General features: G+C 46.2%; 1 protein-coding gene across 2 annotated transcripts in view; it reads right to left on the bottom strand.

The window, feature by feature from the left end:
- The window catches only part of ME3 (malic enzyme 3), a 128,196-nt gene continuing 108,977 nt past the window's right edge, over window positions 1–19,219 (bottom strand). For both annotated transcript variants that reach the window (XM_069808438.1, XM_069808439.1), the window contains exons 7-14: window positions 17,675–17,784; window positions 5,373–5,470; window positions 4,247–4,360; window positions 3,494–3,599; window positions 2,737–2,879; window positions 1,645–1,818; window positions 1,117–1,215; window positions 1–285 (exon numbers count right to left, since the gene is read on the bottom strand). In XM_069808438.1, coding sequence (XP_069664539.1) covers window positions 124–285; window positions 1,117–1,215; window positions 1,645–1,818; window positions 2,737–2,879; window positions 3,494–3,599; window positions 4,247–4,360; window positions 5,373–5,470; window positions 17,675–17,784 — 1,006 coding nt within the window. In that variant the 3' untranslated portion in view covers window positions 1–123. The remainder of the gene's footprint in view (window positions 286–1,116; window positions 1,216–1,644; window positions 1,819–2,736; window positions 2,880–3,493; window positions 3,600–4,246; window positions 4,361–5,372; window positions 5,471–17,674; window positions 17,785–19,219) is intronic.

Here is a 19,219-nt window from a genome sequence, read left to right as displayed (position 1 = left end):
TAAAAAAACTACTTGGATTCATTTACTTTTACCATTCTGCAAGCCTGGAGGTGCATTTATATCAGCAGTGGTATGAACCATGGGAACTGATGATAAAAAGGAGAAAACAGTTCTCACAAAAACTTATACATCTTGTGTTTGCATGGCTGCGGGGGGCCACCTGTAATCATCAATAACAAACGAATCATAATCAGGACTGTAAACAAGCCGTTTCACAAAGGTTTCCTTGTCTGCTGGCTCGGGGTACCAAGAAGCAAGACCATGCTTGTAGGCCCAGTCAACAATCTGCAAAAAGATAAGCAAAATGAACTGGTGAAACAAGGTTGGCACGTTATGAAGTTGAAACCAACTGCAGTTTGGCCCTGGCTGTATTTTCTCTCTTTCCTCCGCTCAAAATTGTGTCCTTTTTTTCTTTTTTCTCTTGTGCAATTCTGTGAGTTGGCTGCGCTTCATCCCTTGGGTGAGGGAATGCAAACTGCCTGCAGTTACTGGCTGCTTAGAAATGCACACCCCTGCCCTGGCAAAATGGTTGGAATGTGCAATTAAAGAAGGAGAGCAGCCCTTTACCCACCTCCGCTCACACCCTTAAGCTCCTCAGCTACACTGTGCATCTGCCAGTAATTCCTAGCAGGCCAATGTGATTCTCGGTGGGTGTCCCCTGACCAGGAATTACAAATTTGATGTATACAGGGCACCAATCCCACAATTAGACAACAAGCCCAGATCTGGAATAGTATTTAGGTACTTAGGCCCCTATCCAATACAGAAGGAGAGGTTCCAAAATAGCAATTTGGAACCTAAAATCTTTTGGCAACTTGTGTCATGTTTGAATTTGCCCCTAAACCTGATTTTCTGAAGTGCTGAACACTCACAGCTCCAAGCAATAAAGCAGAGCTTTGTGAGCTGTGAGGCACCCAGAATCGGAAGGTATTTTTCACATTTGGGCTTTAATGACTGGAGAAATCAAAGCAGCAATTCTAGCTGGAAGCGTTCCTGAGAATCATTGGTTTAGGCTGTAGAATAAGTTGAATTAAAAAAACACAAAGCAAAAATGATGCCAAGGCAATTCCTGCCCTCCCTACTATGGGAAGTGGAAATAAAAGTGGAAATACTCACTTTCACAGCGATTTTGAGAGACACCTCTCTGATGCTGTCCAAGGGCGGATAGAGTCTTCCTTCTGCAAGATTCTGCTCTGTCACCTCGGCAGCAATAGACTAGAAAGAAGAGAAAGGTGGATGGTCTCAAGCACGTACCACATTCACTAGCATTATATGATGTGTGGCTGAAACCTTAGCAGTGGCAGAGCTGGGACTAGTTCTCAGTGGGAACTGCTGAACTATTCAAAATACATGTGTGCATATATTTCATTACAGACTCAAAACTGGAGCCAGAATGGTGGAAGTGCTGTGCCAGGGAAGCAGTTGTGGAGAATGAGGAGAACCCTGTCATGGCTCCTGCACCTCTGTAGGTGCAATGGAAGCATGAGCTTTCCCTGAGACTGGAAAGGGCTGCAGCTTTTTGCTGAGGCTGTGCCACTTCCACTCAACGCATTGCCCCAGGCCAGGTTCTTGAAAACACCTGAAGTAGGTGCATGTGCCTCTTATCGTTTCTTAAAAGATATTAGTTAAATGCCAGTTGGAAACCTCTGCTGTGATGAGGAAGATATCATCAGAGATGTGCCGGACTCCGCAGGCAATGACTCCCAGTGCTACTCCTGGGAAGACGTAGGCGTTGTTTCCTTGGCCAGGGAAGAAGGTCTGTCCGTTGGGCAGGGTCACCTTTGAGAATGGACTCCCACTTGCAAATATTCCCCGGCCCTGATCAAAATTGAGAGAAAGAGGCATCAAAACTCAGAAGAGAAGTCTTACATTTCTGCTGCTTGCCATGATCGGTGCTCAGGGGACTCTGGTGACAAAGTGGACAAATCTCCAGCCAGTCAGTGAGAGGCATCTCCACCAGAGCCATCTCCAGTTGATGCTTCTGGAGGGCCTGGTCCCCAGAGCCATGAACAGGGCTGTGGACAGGGCCACTGAGCACCGAGTGGGTGTTTGCACTGCCCAACTGCAAGTGCTCTGAACTTGCTGAGAAGGAGTCTCTCCTCCTCTCTATCAACCTTCTGTGGAGCGTGAAGGGAGACTCATGTGGGATAAAGGTCTGGGGGCTGTGTGATTGCTCTAGCTAGCACGAGGTGGTGGGGAGGGCAAAGGGGAGAGTGAGACAAGGCCTCCTCTCTCACGCCAAGTCAATCCACAGGACAGTAATTCTTCAGTGACATTGGGTCCAAGTTGGGTGATGAAACCGTTACATAAACAACTAGGTTGGCAAAACACAGGGGACGGTACCCTGGGAGGATGGGACATCTCAGACAGCTATGGGTCAAGGAGGCAAACGCTTTCTTTAGAGGATCACAAAGTAATTCAGGCTGGTAGGGACCCAAACTCCTGCTCACAGCAAGGTCAGCTATGAAATCAGACCAGGCTGCTCAGGGCTTTATCCAGCCTGGACTTGAAAACTTGCAAGGACAGAGACTGCATGAGCAATCTGGGCCCCTCTTCCACCTCCTGACTCTCCTCACAGTGTGAAAGTTTTTCTTTCTGACCAGCTTGAACCTCTCTTATTTCAACTTATGCCCACTGTCACTTGTCCACCCACCATGCACCACTGTGGTTTCCTTGGTACAGTCATGGCCACAGCATACCCGGAGCACCCAGTTTCCCTACGCTGAGCTCCAGTACCTCGGTGAGGCGGTAGCACTGCTCCGCTGTGCACTCCGCTTTACTTGTGGGGTTGCTCAGGGCAAACACGATGGGCCTCTCGTTGAAGGCTGCCATGTCCTTCAAAATCTTCTCAGTGAAAGCTCCTGCAACGGCTGCGACACCTAAAACAACAACAGCAAAGTGAGCTGGTATTTAGGGTAAACTTTCCAACTATCTGACTTCAGTGCATTGGGCTGATCCCTCCTGAACGCCTCTATGGGTAAACGAACTGTGGGAGGGAACAGGCTCCACCTCTGGAGATGCAGGTGGGAATGTTTCTTTCTTGTTTTATGGCGAGATTAAAAGCCTGTCTCAAAATAAAGCCCTCTGCTCCTCTGGGCAGAGTGGGGATCAATGTTTAGTCCAGTCTGGCTGCAGCACTTTGCCTCCCAAAGGCTCAGCACTTTGTCTCCCCAAACCTGCCCGAGCTGCCTGCTGTCATCCTCGTCCTGCCCAGCCTGCCAGGGCCAAGTTTGGTGCCGAGAGCCCCAGATCCTGCATCCCTCATTGCCTCCCTCTGCAGCCCTGTCTGGGAGGGCTCCTAGAGCTCCAAAAGAGAGGAGGCCTGTGCCCCACAGTCGAAGGGGAAAGGATGGGGAGAACTCAACTGACAAAATGGAGGTAAAAAAAGCTCATTTCATTTTGACTGGGAGAACAAAAGGAGACCCTGGAAGAAAGACAGAAACTCTCCTAAGAATTGAATTGACATGAAAAGGTTGTGCTAAGGGAACTCCACCTATAATTGCTGTAGGCTTCACTTTCTGCACAACCTCTTCCAGCGTCTTCACATTGGGGTGGTCCTGGGCAAACATTTCTTTCTCATGGTTCAGGTGGCTCCTGCCCTGTGAGGAAAAAGGAGTCGTCAAACTTTGGTCTGTTGGCAAAAGGTGGAGACATAATGTAGTAACTCATCAGTTCATTTCATTTCTTGGCTCTCCACTTAAACCAGATTCCATAGAGCAGCCAGCCAGGCATTGAGCTGTTGGTGTAATGTCACATGGGGCTCCTCTCACCCTCCAAAATACATTGATTGTATGGAAGAAGGATCCAGCTGCCAGGGCAAAGAAGTTGTACACGTAGCACAAGTCTCCTCAAGTCAAGGGACAAGGGCAGAGGCCTGGAGGACCCAGGGAGGGCAGAGTAGAGCTGGGCCAGGCTGGGTCACCAAGCAGGGCACAATGTTGCTGTTGTAATACCCCATATGACATGCAAGACTTCCAGCATTGCTTGAGACCATGGCCAGCAGTGTACGATACCTCTTTAGAGGCCCAGCCCAAAGTGTTGCCTTTAGGGCAGCCAGTGCTGTTGGTACAGTGTTGTTTCAGAGGACCTAGTCCTCTGAAAGCAGGAACAGCTCTGCTGACACCAATAAAACTGCAGCCCTTACTCCAGGGCTGAGCAGGAGTCCAAGGTATCTGCCTGCTCTGGCCTCTCTCTAGCTTGCAGGAGGTGGCAGGCAACTGGAGCTCGGGTCTGGAGACAAATTTACCTTCACAATCAGTCCCTTGGAGTCCACCATCCAAATTTTTTTGATGGCATCCTCTCGTGAAATTCCTTCCTTTTCCATGGCCATGAGGATGAGATGAGCTATGCCCATTGCAGCCTGGAACACAGTATATAAACACTTCATTGGGGTATCACCATCTTTTGGGGGAGAAGATTTTAAATGAGAGATATCTTGGGTCATGCCTCAGCACCACACAAAGCAAGGAGGCCTTCTGCTCTGTGGTTGCACAGGCATAGGGCTGATTTTAGCATTGTAGGTGCTGCCATAAATAAAAAAACCCCAATCGTCCAGCAGAGCAGGCTGCCTGTGAGGCTGGAGCAGTGGAGGTGCTGGTAGAGGCTTGACAAGTAAAGGCTGTCTCCATCATTTAAACTAGCTGCTGCAGGGGAAGAAAAGGGGCAGACACTGAACAAACTTTGGTGATGATGCCAGTACAGAGGAGCTCAAAGCGAAGTAGGATTGCTGCATCTGAAGTACTGCCAAGAGGAAAGTCCTCTTCTCCCATTCCTGCCTGAGGAAGCAGCCCTGGACATGCTGTGTGTGTTAGTGGTCCTACAGCTGTGCCTGGCCCTCCTGTCCAGATGTCCAGGCTTTAGAAACTTCTTTTCCCCCTGTCTCTTTGAGCAAGGTGCCATACAGACTACCTGACTTCTGCCATGGGAGCAATGACTGACTCCAAAAAGTGAGGTTATGTTTTTAAAGTTCTTTGAGTCTGAGTCCTTTTGACTCTATTGCTAAAGAGGCTCTGGTTTACCCTAAATACCAGCCCTGAGGACTCAGACCAGTCTCTTTAATGTTCCTGCAGCACCCTGCCTCATGAGGGAGTTCCCTCAAGGTACTTAAAGCCCCACTGACACACGGGCAGCCTCATAGCATCCAGGAAGCCTGCCCAGGACTCATGGGCCAAGAAGTCACTGAAAGATTGTTGGCAACTTCTATGCAGCAGCAAGATCCACCCATGGGGCCCACTCCTGCCCAGTAACAAGGAACCTGCTTCTGTGCTTTGTTTTCATGAAGCCAAGCCTTGCAGGCAGTTTCATCGTTGACTTTTCTCTCTCTAAATTTGAATTTAGATCATATTTAGGAACAAACTCAAGAACATCCTTACCTCTCCAGCTCCCTGGAAAACAAACTTATGGTCAGAGAGCTTGTTCTTTGTGATCCTTAAGGCTGCAAAGATGCCAGCAACTGCAACAGATGCAGTACCTGAAAAGAGAGAAACACCATGAGATGGACATCCTGGCAAGTGGATTGTCTACCCTACTGATACCCTGTTAGAAACCTTGTGGTAGGAACCATTCTTAGATCCTGTCACTAAAGGCTCAGAGTGCCTTCACTACTCTGAAATATTAATCCTCAGAAGACCCCTGCAAGGCAGGAGAACACCAATTTCCCTCTATATAGTCAGAGGGATACCGAATCCTAGAATGCCAAAAGAAGTTAATACTTAACTCCCAAGGGTTGAAGATGCATGTGACTTGTCTAAGGTCACATAAGACATCCGTAGCAGAGTGGTGGTCTGAACTTGGGCACCCTTGTCACAAAATCCTCTGTGATCACGGAATTACCATCCTCTTCTCCTCATTTACCTTCACAGCCCAGCACCACCTTCTCTTTTTCCACTTCCCTGATACTGTGATACGCTGACTCAGAGCCATCATGCTTCACTGCCAAGCATTAAGGTGTCAATGAGAATATGAGTTGGTCCCGGATTAGTGAGAAAGAATCCAGTAAATGGAGAGCAGAGTCCTGCTGTTACAGCCACCGTGATATGTACAGCTTTCCATTCATCAAGGGAGGCAGGTGTCTAGACTGAATAAACCTGCCTTCACCCCACATCAATCACGTATAGTAGTCACCTAATGTCCTATCCCAGGTGAAGGAACATGGTGGGAAGAAATCAAGGAAGGCACAGACTAATGAGGATTCAGGCACTGGTGGCATCTCAGGTCACCTCGGCAATGTGGATACAAGCGTTAAAGGTGAGCTAGGAGTGAAGGAGGCAGTTTTATCAGAATATCTCAAATTGGAAGGGACCCAAAAGGATCATCAAGTCCATCAGTTTTATTCCTCAGTGTTTTAAAGGATACCAGTTCGGATGTGCGCCAACTGTGATGATGCTGTCCTCAGCTCTAATGCTGGTCTCTCCATTCTCATCTTCAAAAACTTTGTGAGAAATCAGGGAGTTCACAAGTAACAAGTCTTGTGTGGGTTGTCATGGGTGGGGCAGACGATGAACCCTTTTAGGCTAATAAACCCGATTTCTCCAAATTTCCAGCATTTCCTATTTTCCTGCCCATTTAATCAGCCAGTGCATCAGGCTTTCAATCAGCCAGTGCTTCAGTGAGACCCGTTGCAGGGTCCTTAGGGCCTGGGGTGCTGCAGGCATCAGCGAACAGCCCGGCTGGGAAACAGAGCAGCTCATGAGCGAAGGATGACCACGAGCAGTGAAACCAGCAGATGGTGCTGCTCATCTGTCAAGGACCGAGAAAATAAATTCAGCTTTACCTGCTGCGTTTCTTTAGTGCAAAAGCCACAGCTAAACTAGAAATCTACTGGTATATCATGGCGTCGGGGAATGATTTACTCTCTCATTATTTCCATGCAAGCAGAAAACCTAGTGGGACCACAGTTACTCTGGCAGAGACGTAACTTGTATTGACACGGCTTATTTTGCTGAGGGAACCTATATAAGCTACTCTGACAAAATCTTTACTGGCCAGACCAGAAGTGTTTATCAGTACCATTAGTTCACCAATAATTTATGTTTATAACTCTGATAAGCTTCGTTCTCCAGAAATTAATAATTAGTGCCACTTAAGAGTGATTCTGGTTTAGCAGAGCTGGCAGTGGCCACAATCCTGCATCAGACGTTAGCGCCACGGTGTCCCTGCACAGGCACACCAGTACAGAATGGCAGCAGCATCATGTCTCACCCATGAGGGCATTGCAAGCATCTGTGTCTTAAACACAAAATGGACTAGAATAATGGTTGGTGGCTTCGTAAGCTTCTTTCTTGCAATGAATCACTTGAGACACTCGCTTCAGCACCCAGGATGAATTCCCTCCATTACCTCAGAAGACAGTTTGTATCATTTTATTTCCAGACCCAGAACCATCTGAGTTCTGTCAGTTTAAAAGGGAGTTGATGGGGAGGGAACCATCCACTGAATGCTCTGCTGCTTCAGTATTAACATGTCAACTCAGACAACTGAGGGATGTATATGAAGGATTTCCTCTTGCTTCGCCTGCACTAAACCTCTGCCTTTTTAAGCTGTATTTAAAGTAATGTATTTACTGGGGGAAAAGCCATGCCATCAGACTAGAAAAATTACGGAGGAAGATAATGAACATCCAAGGAATTCAAAGGAAAACCAGATAATTCTAGTACCTAAAGGGGGCCTACAAGAAAGCCAGAGAGAGACTTTTTAGTAGGGCATGTAGTGACAGGACAAGGGGTAATGGCTTTAAACTGAAAGAGGGTAGATTTAGATTAGATATCAGGAAGAAATTCTTTACTGTGAGGGTGGTGAGGCACTGGAACAGGTTGCCCAGAGAAGTTGTGGCTGCCCCATCCCTGGCAGTGTCCAAGGCCAGGTTGGATGGGGCTTTGAGCAACCTGGTCTAGTGGAAGGTGTCCCTGCCCATGGCAGGGGGGTTGGAATTAAATGATCTTTATGGTCCCTTCCAACCCAAACCATTCTGTGATTCTATGATAATTGCCTAGTTTTTAGATTTTGCTTTTTATGGGTGTCACATAGCTAGCCCATGCTCATGCTCTGTATTTTGGTATGTCTATAATCAGCAGGACTGCTTGGCTTGCTGCCATGCCAGATGCTAAGGATGGGACTCCTCTAAACAAACGTTTATGATCCTGCTCATGCTAAAGCAGACACCTGAACTGGGTCATATGAAATGCACCCTTAAAAGTGTCACTACCACCACAGTTTTTGATGAGAGACAAGATAACTGGAATACATGTAGACACTTCTATTGCAGACATCTAAACTGTGGACGAAGGGATCCCACCCTGCCAGTTTGAACTGCAAAGAAGTAGGGAGAGACCGGGGTCCCACAGTCATCAGAGATGCCAAGCTTGTGACACGCAGTGGAATAGGAACACCTATGCATATGCTCACGCATGGTCACACGCTATCTCCCAGGCTTACTTGGCACAGAAATCCCCAAATCCCCATGTGGGTGGGAGTGGGGAACTGATCAGAGGAAAAAAAAATCCAACAGTGGAACAATTACAGTGCGACAGTGTAAGCATCAGGTCACAGCATCAGCAGCAATAGATGCCTGGAAAGTATTTAAAAGAAAGAAATGTAACTGGAGAAATATCTTGTTTCTCTTTGTTCTGACCTAAGCAAAATTGCTGTATACCCTGTGATTGCCAAGAAGTCTGATGGCACAAATGCTGCTATCTGCAAACCCATTTAAATGGAAAACCCCCATGGGACATTCAGCAGAGGGACTCGAGATCTTTGTAAAGACGTTACCAGCAGAAATTTGAGAATTGGGGCCTACGGAAAGAAAGGGTGCACGGATTCAGCCTGCAGAGCAGTGTGCATTTTGCAGAACGGAGACCTGTGGGACTGGGTGTGCCGTTACTCATCCCCCCGCACTTGCACTGCAGCTCTGACTAACAGCAGGACCCTGTTCAGCTCTGCCATTCCTAATCCTCCTCCTCTCTCTCCAATGTGTTTCTAATCCCTCCGCATCTCCCAAACTGCATCTCACTCCCATTACTCAAGTAACAAAGTTACCGTACCTTGGCCTCAGCTCAATATTTTTCTTTGATAATTACAATTTCTGAGCATGGAACAATAGAGCTACTCTCTGGAGGAGAGTTCACAGCTGGTTTGTGTAAGGAATTGGCTAATCATTGTGCTTCAATTCTGAAAAGACCACAAAATGAGATGGGGGGGGAACCCCTCACCATGAGTTGCGGCAAGAAAAAAACAACCACCCTTCAACACGTTGGTCTATCTGTTTTCCAGAGAGATTAAATGCTGCTATTGCAGATAACTACTTCCTTAAGTAATTAGCAAGAGCCAGCTTGGCTGGTCTATATCTGCAGTGAGATATGGAGGGGCACAGGGAGAAGAAAGGAAAATGCTGGCAAATCATCCCGTCTGTCCGAGACTCAAAGTGAACGCTCAATATAATATCACAAAATAGCAAACAGACCTCAGGAGCCTCTCTGGGGAGTCCAGAGCAACAGGAACAGCAAAGAAAAGAGGCATTTAAAACTATGGTACACTCAGGAAAATGGCCATCGCTGTAGGAATTAATCTCTGACACTCAGGCACATTCAGAATATTGTAAAACATTAAGGAAAACCCCTCTGAGGCTGACGTTCCACTTGCACTAGTGTAAGTAAGAACAAGCCCCAGTAGATGTCAGTGGAGCTACGCTGGAGCAAAACCCAGGGGCAAGGATCTGGATCTGCTCCGCAGCTTCAAGACACGGCACAGATGGAAAAGGCTGCAGCCCAGAGGCACCCACGGCCGGGGACCTTATCCTTCCTCCAGAGCGGGGAGAGCGGACAGAGGGGTGAGCGGCTTCGCACACGGAGTTGCGGGCAGCGCTGGCACGAGCGCAACAGGGCAAGTGCTGCCCAGCGCGGGTGTCGAGGCTGTGCCGCGAGTGACAGCACCCAGTGGCTAAGCAAGGGACGTGGGGAGAAGCGGAGACCCTGCGGGTGGTTGGGAGCAGGAGTCCCCCCATGCTGAGGGCTGGCACTGCCCCGTCACCTGGCTCGGGCGCTGGCTGAGAGGAGCTGAGCATCACCACCATGCCAAATCCTTCTGTTAGCAGCGGCGATCGGAGCACCAGCCTGTTTCTGCACACAGTACCCGTGTGGGTGATTCCCCCTTCTCTACAGCACACTGGTGGAAGAGATGGTCTAATTCAGCCTGATCTCTTATTTTTTACCCTCGCCCCACCTGCTTGCACTTTGCCCCATCAAAACCATGCCAAGATGAGAGCCCAGGGAACAGCAAACACTGGTTTAACAGCTCCAGCAAAGGGCAGCCAAGAAAATATATCTAAATTTACGGACGCAGAGGAAGCACAGGGCTTTTCCAAATCCTGGTTCACATTAACTCCCTGCAGCAGTTCCGCCTGTTACTGGAAAGCAGTGGAGCTTGATCAGATCTACTCCAAATACATGATCAAAAGTCAAACACAACAAAGCTGAAGCAAAACGCTGCTCAAGTGTTTGCAGCTCAAGGTCTTCACCTCCATGGCTGCAGGCTAGTGTTAGCCTTCCCCCAAAGGGCCTCTGTAAGACGTTAAGAAAATAAACCTAGAAATGGTGTGGAGCAAGTCAACAAGAACAACAGTAAAACACAAAGCATGACTGCTCGGGGAAGGAACTCGCTTTCTCCACTAACAGACTTAGGGACACTAGTGACCCAGACGAGGCGGTGGTATGGTGAAGAGCTGTCTGACAACGGAGACGCAGAGCTCACCTTAAAGTAGATGCCTAATGTAGGTCATCTCTAGGTGCCTGTTTTTAATCCTTCCACTGTAAAGTGCTTGGACTATACAGTGCAGCATCTTAAAAATACGTCACAGCGCTGGCCTGTAGCATTGCCCTCCCTCCTGCCTGCGCAGAACGCCAGCCAGCACACGGGCTGTGCCTATGGGCAGACCAAACCCCCTCGTCCACAAAGGCAGAGGCTACCAGGCGGCTGTCAGCACTTCACAAGAAAGCATCCCCATCCCCATCGCAGCAGTGGAGACCCCGTGGATGCTGTTTCATACCAACAAGCTAAACCAGGTCACAGCACAGCCCTGTTCTGCTCATTTTGCCTCCTTAGCCTGGACTTAAAGATCATAGACAGCTTAAAACAGAGGTGATGTATGCTGTTCTTTAATGCAGAGGAGGAGTTTGCAATGGCATCCAGTGACAAGAAAAAAAAAAAAAGCAGGAGAGGAAAGGGAAGCATGTTACAATCCCCCAAATGACAGAAGATACGGGCCAGATCTTTAGGGCCCTGCACCACTAAGCCCAAGATACCGAGGCCCATTTACACCCAGGAGTCCATACTGTTCTGACCTGGCTTGTTTACCAATGTGTGATTTAGATACAAGTCTCGGAGCTGGCCCTTAAACAGTTAATGCAGTAGCATCAAGGGAAAATGCAGGAGCCTCTTCTGCTGCAGGGCACAGCAGGTCTGAGGGGGCCTGGTCATGGCGAACACCTACAGGACTGAGAACATCTCCACATCTATCGTCAGGCTGGGTAAATCCCCACACGGAAAGCGTGCTGCTCAGGAGCTGCCTGGCAGGACATAGCCTGCTTAGTTCTGCAGCAGGGTATCGTCCAGCGCTCCCTTCCTATTGTGCTTCCCCCCCTCCTTAGTTTCCTGTGATAATTACTGATGCATTTTCCACGCCAGCTGAAACAACAAAGTAAGATACTGTACCATTTTAATCTGCCGAAATTAGTCAACGCCGAGCCAAAAACTAGCTGCGCTTGTTTCACACAGCACATGGAAACGTGCCCGCAAAATAGGCCACGTTTGCACATGGTCGATTTCTAACTTGCCCAAATGTTTGAAGCCGCTCCGACCAGCCTGTTCCCAACCTCCGCGGAGGTCTGGGAGCAGCGTTGCTCCAGGCTGGGACGCTGCTTCCTGTGTGCCGGAAAGGTTAGGGAAAGGTTATCTGCTAAGATAATGAGAAAAGGTGGTTGGTGGGTCAAGGGATATTTTGACGCTCATCAGCAGTCACACATCTAACAACAAAGGGGAATCGTTGCTCTAACGACTGGGGAAAGACCCAGGGAGGTTCTGCGAAAGTGATGACCCCCCTCCATTGCCTGTAGACTACTGTAGTTGTGGAGGGACTATGGAAATACAAAAGGCCGAGTGTTTTTAATGTAGTTATTGATTTGGGGTTTCCCATCTTGAGGGGCCTTGAAGAAGTCTCATTTGCATGGTGTAGGGGTTCAGCCTGTTTTAGAAATCCTGTCTGTTCACAGCGTCTCAAACTGGATATAGATATATCTGAAACGCTCAGACTGGTGGTTCCTTGAGAAGCTATCAATGTTACACTTACATCAGGTCTAGTTTTAAGAGACTGCTAAAGATGCCCAGAGCCAAGAGGTAGTAGGCTTTATGCTTCTGTGCACTATTCTCTCTGCCCTGCCCATATGTGTGAAAGGCTTTTGAATGACATGATCAGATACAATTAATTAAATAACACATTAGAGATTTCTTCATTTTTCTGCAACTCTGACTAAACTTGCAGAACAACTTGTGCTGTTCAGTACTGAGTAAGCAATCTAAGCCTAAGAAGAATTGATGTTTGATATGTGAATGTGGAGGGTAACACACTGATCAACCAGGAAAATGAACTTTTCATTAAAAAAATAAGGTTGGAAAAGATCCCTGGAGGTCATCTAATCCAGTATGTGCTTAAAGTGGGGCTACCTTCAAAATTAGATTAAATTGCTTAGGGCCTTCTCAAAAGATAAAAGTCCCAAAGCCTTTCTGCACAACTTGTCCCAGTGTTCAACCACTCTCGCAGTGAGGAACGTTTTTGTTACGTCTGATCAGATAACTGAACTATGTACGGAAGGATCTCTGTTGCACCACAAGCTGAGTCAACCAATTCCAATCACAGGTTGATGCATCTGATCCCACTTTTGCTTAGCCCAGGCACAAACTCCTGCTGATTCTTTGCTTACTCAGTGCACATCTTTGAAGGCTGTGTTGGAATTAGACAGGCTCTTTACCACAAAGACAGTGAGGCACATGCACACAGAGCCCTAGTCCCATGCTGAGAACCTTAGGTGTGCAAATTTACAGGGTTTCTATGGACTCCTGCCTATTTAGCAGGGATTATTCAACAGACTAAGTCCATGAGACCTAATGAGATACATCTAAGGATGCTGAGGTACGTGGCCAATGGCATTACAAAGTCATTCTCTGAAAGGTTTTGGTAACTGGGGAGATTCCTAATTCCCGAAAAAAGACAAATGTCATACCCATCTTCAAGAAGGCCCAGAATAAGGATCCAGGGAATTTTAGCTCAGTTGGCCTAACCTTGGGGATTACAAAGCAGATCTTCTGGAAGGTACATCTAGGAACATGAAGGTGATTGAGAACAGTATGGCTCTCCCAAGGCAAATCATGCCTGACCAATTCAGCTGCCTTCCTTGATAAGACAACTGGCTATGTGGACAGGGAGAAGGGTCGCAGTTGTTGCTTTCCTTGATGTGCATGAAGCCTTTGAAATAATCTCCCAAAGCATCCTTGTAGCCAAACTGGAGAGATACAGACTGAACAAGTGGACTATCAAGTGGGTGAAAAAGTGGCTAGGCTGCTAGGCTCAAAGGCTTGTGGTCAGTGGTACAAAGTGGTACCAAGAGGCCAATACTTAAGTTCTATTAACAACGTGGATCATAAGACAGAGTGCACTCCCAGCAAGTTCATGGATGATTACAAATTGGGGATAGTGATTGATCCACTGGTGGGTATGACTGTCATCCACAGGGATCTCAGCAGGCTGGAGAAATGGGCTCAGGGAAACCTCATGAAGGTCAGCAAAGGCAAATGCAAAGTCCTGCAGCTTTGCAGAAGACTTGAGGGTAATGGTGGACAACAAGTTGAAGATGAGCCAGCAATGCGCCCTTGTGGTGCAGAAGGCCAACAGCCTGCTAGAGTGCGTCAATAGAAGTCTAGGCAGCAGGTCAAGGAAAGTGATCATTTCTTTCTATTTCAGCACTTTTGAGGTCATCTCTAGACTAGCATCTCCAGTTTGGGGCTCTCAGCACAAGGAATATATTGACGAACTGGAGCAAGTCTAGAAGAGGGCCATAAATATGACCAGGGTGTACAAAGAGGACTGAAGGACCTGGGTTTGAATAGGCTGGAGAAGACTAAGAGGGCATCTAATTTCTGTCTACAACTACTTACTGAGTGTTTGTAAAGAAGCCAGATTCTTCTCAGAGGTGCATAGCAAAAGGATGAGAAGCAATGAGCACAAGTTGCTTCTAGAGAAATTCCTGTTAGGTATTAGGGGAAAAAAATGCACAAGAAAGATGAGAAAACTTTGGAACGGGTAGCACAAAGAGATTGCGAATATCCAAGTGAGGGCTGGGTGATGTCCAGAGGTCCCGTCCAAACTAACCTCTTCAGTGATTTTATATATTTTCTTGTATGAAGCAGGAAGCCAGAGATGCCTGTCTCAGGGATTCACAAGACTTGACAGGTTTGTAAGACTTTTCAGTTGTCTACTTTCTGTTTATCACTGTGCACAGTTCAGTGGAGCAAAGTTAGAGCAGGAAGAGGAAGAGCAGGATCTAAAGTATTCCCATTACCCTCCAATTTCATATGTGCTTCACCGCCTGTCTTGTTATTTTACTGCAAAAAAGGAAGAAGTGACAATTTTCTCCCATAGAGCTGAAATTGAAGCTGTTGCCCCTTGCATGAACCCAGGCAGAGCTGGGAAAGGACTGATGTCATCACCCCCATAGAGGAAGAAGAAGCACTCCCTTAATGGGGAGCTCCCACGCGCGGGCACTACGAGCCAGCTCCTCCTAGCTCCCAGGCTAATGGCTTTCAAAATAAGAGCAATCACCTCATCCCAGTTTGCGGTACCTGGCAGGCATCCCACTCAGCATCAGCAGGCTGGTTCGAACTGGAAGAGGTCTAAGTCACTTTAATTCTGCAGGGTTAGGATGGATTTGGCAATACAGTAATTTGTAATTTTTTTGACAAAAAAAAAAGTAGACGTTAATATTTTAAACTGCTTTCTGTTCCTGTAGGCCCTGGGACAGCAAGAGGGAGGCCTAAGGGAGATTAAGTGGAGCAATTTATACTTTTTCCCACATCTCGTCTGTGTGTGTATATGTGGGCACATTGCATTCAGAGTCCCACTAACCAATGGGCAATGAGTTTAAATTAGTATAGCTCAGGCCTCATCTAACTTGCACTGCTTGTGCCTAAGATGTGTTTTTAAATCAATATACTTAAAACAATGCCAGCTCAGAAGCTGGGATAATTCAGGCTTCAGGAGGTCTGTTCCTGCCTGACTCGAGTAAAATGAACCAGGCCTGCTTAAACAAGGCTTTGTATAATTCTCATTAATCATTTAAAACACAATTTGCATCGAAGTCTCCCACTTTTTTAAGTAGTCAAGTCATGAAACACCAGCATGTTAGAAAAGAGAGGGCCTGAGGCAAACCCAAAGAACAGGAGGGTGTAAGTGAGAAAATGGCAATCCCTACCTTTCTTATATCATCTGGGGATACAGAGGAGTATATTAGGGTGAGTAAATCAGACTACTCATCCCAGCTTCAACTCCATTAATCTCTGGCATGACTCCAAGACAGAGTTAACAGAGCAAATCCAAGTTACTTCAGCTTCCCAAAGGCCCTCAAAACTCATTCCTGACTACAACCTTGGCTTGGAATCCCCTTTTCTTTCTGACAGCTACATAAAAAGACCTGGAACAGCGGCTTGCTTCCCTTGACACATCGCTTGTCTGTGCAAAAGATCAGCAGGATTTCTTACCTTATCTGCTACTGTGAAACCAATGCCAGCTAGCTGCTTTATTTGAGAATACAAGGGAGTTTTACTAGTAAGAGATAAAATCCTACTGTTTTAACAGGTGGGACTCCAGAGAATTTTCAGGGGACTTGACATCTCCCATGCACCATGACAGACATCTAACTGGGGAGAAGCAGACAAAGTCCATTTTATGGCAATGCTGTTTTACAGCATCCTCCTGGATGTGGTTTGCCCCTCCGGGGGAGTAATTTCCAGGAATTGTCTGAGGCATTCAGCTATGACCTATGGCCAAAAAGAAAGTATAAAAAATATAGTCTCCTGCTTCCCACTCAGAGTCTTCAGTTTCGCTTTAATATCCTCTTTTTCTTCTCTCTGTCAATCTAAGAAACCATTCCCACTCACCAAGAAACCTTTCCAGTTCACTCTAGTTCCCCCAAGAAAACCTACATCCAGGCCTACAGATCTGACACATTGCCTGGCCTCTTTTCCTTTTAACTGCTGAGTCCCCTTCCACTTGCAGATTAGAGCAACTAATCCAAAATAAATCTCTACATCATTGGTTTCTTATTACGGGCTTCATCTGTCCATCTCCAGAAAAGTTTGAGTTCTTGGTTCCTCCATTTAAGACTTCAATTCAAAGATGTATCTATCTCCTGTGTTCTCTTTTTCTGTGCTCCTCTCTCCACTGAAAGCTTTTGTGGGTGGCAAGAACACCTAATGAGTCTTCTTCTACAGGAATAAATATTTCACCTTCTCTGAAATGCCTTAAGCTCTTCTGCTTCTAAACCCTCTTCATGAAAGTGTCTTTGAGCAGGACCATGTATCTATCTACACCAACCGTATTCCCACAAGCCAGGGTCTTACTCCTTCTTGTGTCATGACAGATATGAACAAGCTGTTACAAATACTCCCAAATATTGCTAGATGGAATAATGCAGAAATAGTGCTGGAAAATCTGCTCACAGAAGAACCAGCATTGTGTGAAAAATGGTACTGGTGTTTCCTTCAGTCTCTTTCAAGTACAAGTGAGGATAAGCCCAACCGACTGCAAATAATTAAATCAACAAACCTTGGAAATTTCTGCATGTTGCAGGCAGGACTAGACAAAAGAAGAAAAGATGAAGGGACTCACAGGAGAAGAACTGGTTATTTGCAATCACTTGGGAAGATCCTGTCCCTGTTGAATGTGCAAACAGCCCTTCCAATGGTTTAAAGAAAAGTCAGCACCAGACCAGGATGCCGCCAATAAGCAGCTTGCATCCCTTTGTGCATTTGAGCAATTCTGCTGACCGCTGAGCCTCACAGGGCCTGGGAGCAATGCTGGTTATAGCCCCAGCTTTGCTGCTATCATTTCTCTTTGGCGCTAGAAGAGTTATGTTAACCACTCCAGGGCAGAACGTATCTGTCCTCAGATTACTGTGGAGTTAGCATCCATGGAAAGGAAAGACGCTGGTTTACCTTTTCGTCTGTGCATGTAATAACAAGGATAACAATTGAGGCACAATGCCAGGATCAGCTAATGACCACCTGGCTCATGGAAACTGAAAGCCTTGCATAATTGTTAAAACGTCATCATTGTTTTAGCTAAATTACAGAAAATTAATGGAACTCTCTAAATTACCTTAATAATCTCAAGCACATGATCCATTTTCTCTCCTGAACAACACTTCTGCAGTGAACAGCTAAATTCCTAAAAACAATGGAGACTCACTTTTCAACTTAGATTGCTGTGCTTTTGTTTATATTTTTAAATGCTTATGTGTAAACTCTAAAATTTATCACACATCTGAGTATTGTATAATAAACACTCTTGTGATCTTAATCACCTTTCCTCATGACAAGGTGAAGGTTAAATTTGCATTTTCCTAACAGTACTTACCCTGAATATCATCATTGAATGTACAGTATCTGTTGCGGTATTTATTGAGGAGACGAAAAGCGTTAGCATTGGCAAAATCTTCAAACTGGATCAGACAATTCATGCCGTACCTGCAAGTTAAAGGGTAATTAAAAATGGATAAAAATATTTCCACAACATAGGATGATATATACATCTTTTACCAGGACAATGTAGCTAGATAACTCTCATGCAGAGACAAAAGTATCGTAAGAGAAATGAATCACAGTAACAGCAAACAGGATCACACCCTTCTCAAGGTCCATACACTCAGAAATGTGGAGTCACCAAGAATAAACTGTATTCATAATTCAAGGGGCTTCTTAATATGTATACCTATATATCTGTATATATATCTATATCTATATATATCTATATGCATCTTTGGACTATTGGCATGACAATTTTTCAGTGGTGTATTTACCGATGAGCTTCTCAAAGCGAAGGAGATGCTCTTTTGCAATGGATATTGCAACTGCCATGTTGCAATACAGCAAATCTGACTGCAAAGGGAACATCAGTTAAAGGGACACCACCAAGCGCCGCCTTCAACTGTAGGTGACCAAGAGACGAGAAAAAACCTGCTTGCAGGACCACATGGACTGAATGCTTTACAGTGTGGTTTCGTAGCCACGTTTTTGTGCTTTGGAAATGTTTCTCTCCACTGAGTTGCTTTGCAGGAAACCAGCACACAATGACAGCTAGTGACCCGTAGAGTCAAAAGGCAGGAAATAATTGCAAACTTTCACAAATTGTCCAGTAATATCAGGGCAAGTGTGCAGTTTCTAAAAACTGGCTAATATTCAGACTGCTCCATATCTATAAACTTTCAGCACTTTGTATGACTCTAGGCTGCATTAAAGCTTTGCAAATAAAATCTAAAAGGGCCCTAAGTACTCTTTTCTCTCACATAAATGTGATAGGGCACTGGGAGAAGCTCAGGGAATGTGTAATGCAACTATTAGCAACCTCTGGGCTGCAGGCAGGTGAGAGGGCTCTAAATAGCTGCACTGCGTGAGAGACCTGAGCCTCTCTGGGACCGTAAGCAGTGCCGAGGCAGCATCACCTTACATATCTCCCATTCAGACTTCCCTCCTTTGCCACTGAAATCTGAGGTAGGGGACACTCCTGCTTTAAACTAGAAATCGATACTGGATAAAACATGCTCCATTTGAGAACTGTGGCTCCTGTCATGAAAAGTTCTTTTCATGGCACTCGCAGTGCGGGCGGTCAGGCTCTCCTGGAAGGGCCTTGAATTTTTTATTATTATGATTTTCCAGTTCAAGTACATCTGTCAGCAAGGAGACAATGATAAGCACATGCATTGTGCTCCTTTATTTGTCCATCATGAGAAACTCTTGCTTCGTAAGCCCCCTGATCTCAAAAAGAGAAAAGGGCTGGCTCTTATGCTTGCTTCACATTCTCTGTGCTTGCTTTTAGAAAAGGACCACAATGGGGACAGACTTTTTAGTAGGGCCTGTAGCGATAGGACAAGGGGTAATGGTTTTAAACTATAAGAGGGTGGAT

Source organism: Haliaeetus albicilla, chromosome 20 (assembly GCF_947461875.1).
Source record: "Haliaeetus albicilla chromosome 20, bHalAlb1.1, whole genome shotgun sequence".
Taxonomy (NCBI): Eukaryota; Metazoa; Chordata; class Aves; order Accipitriformes; family Accipitridae; genus Haliaeetus; species Haliaeetus albicilla.
Note: the sequence above shows the minus strand (reverse complement) of the source record. Positions and strands in the feature narration are given on the sequence as shown.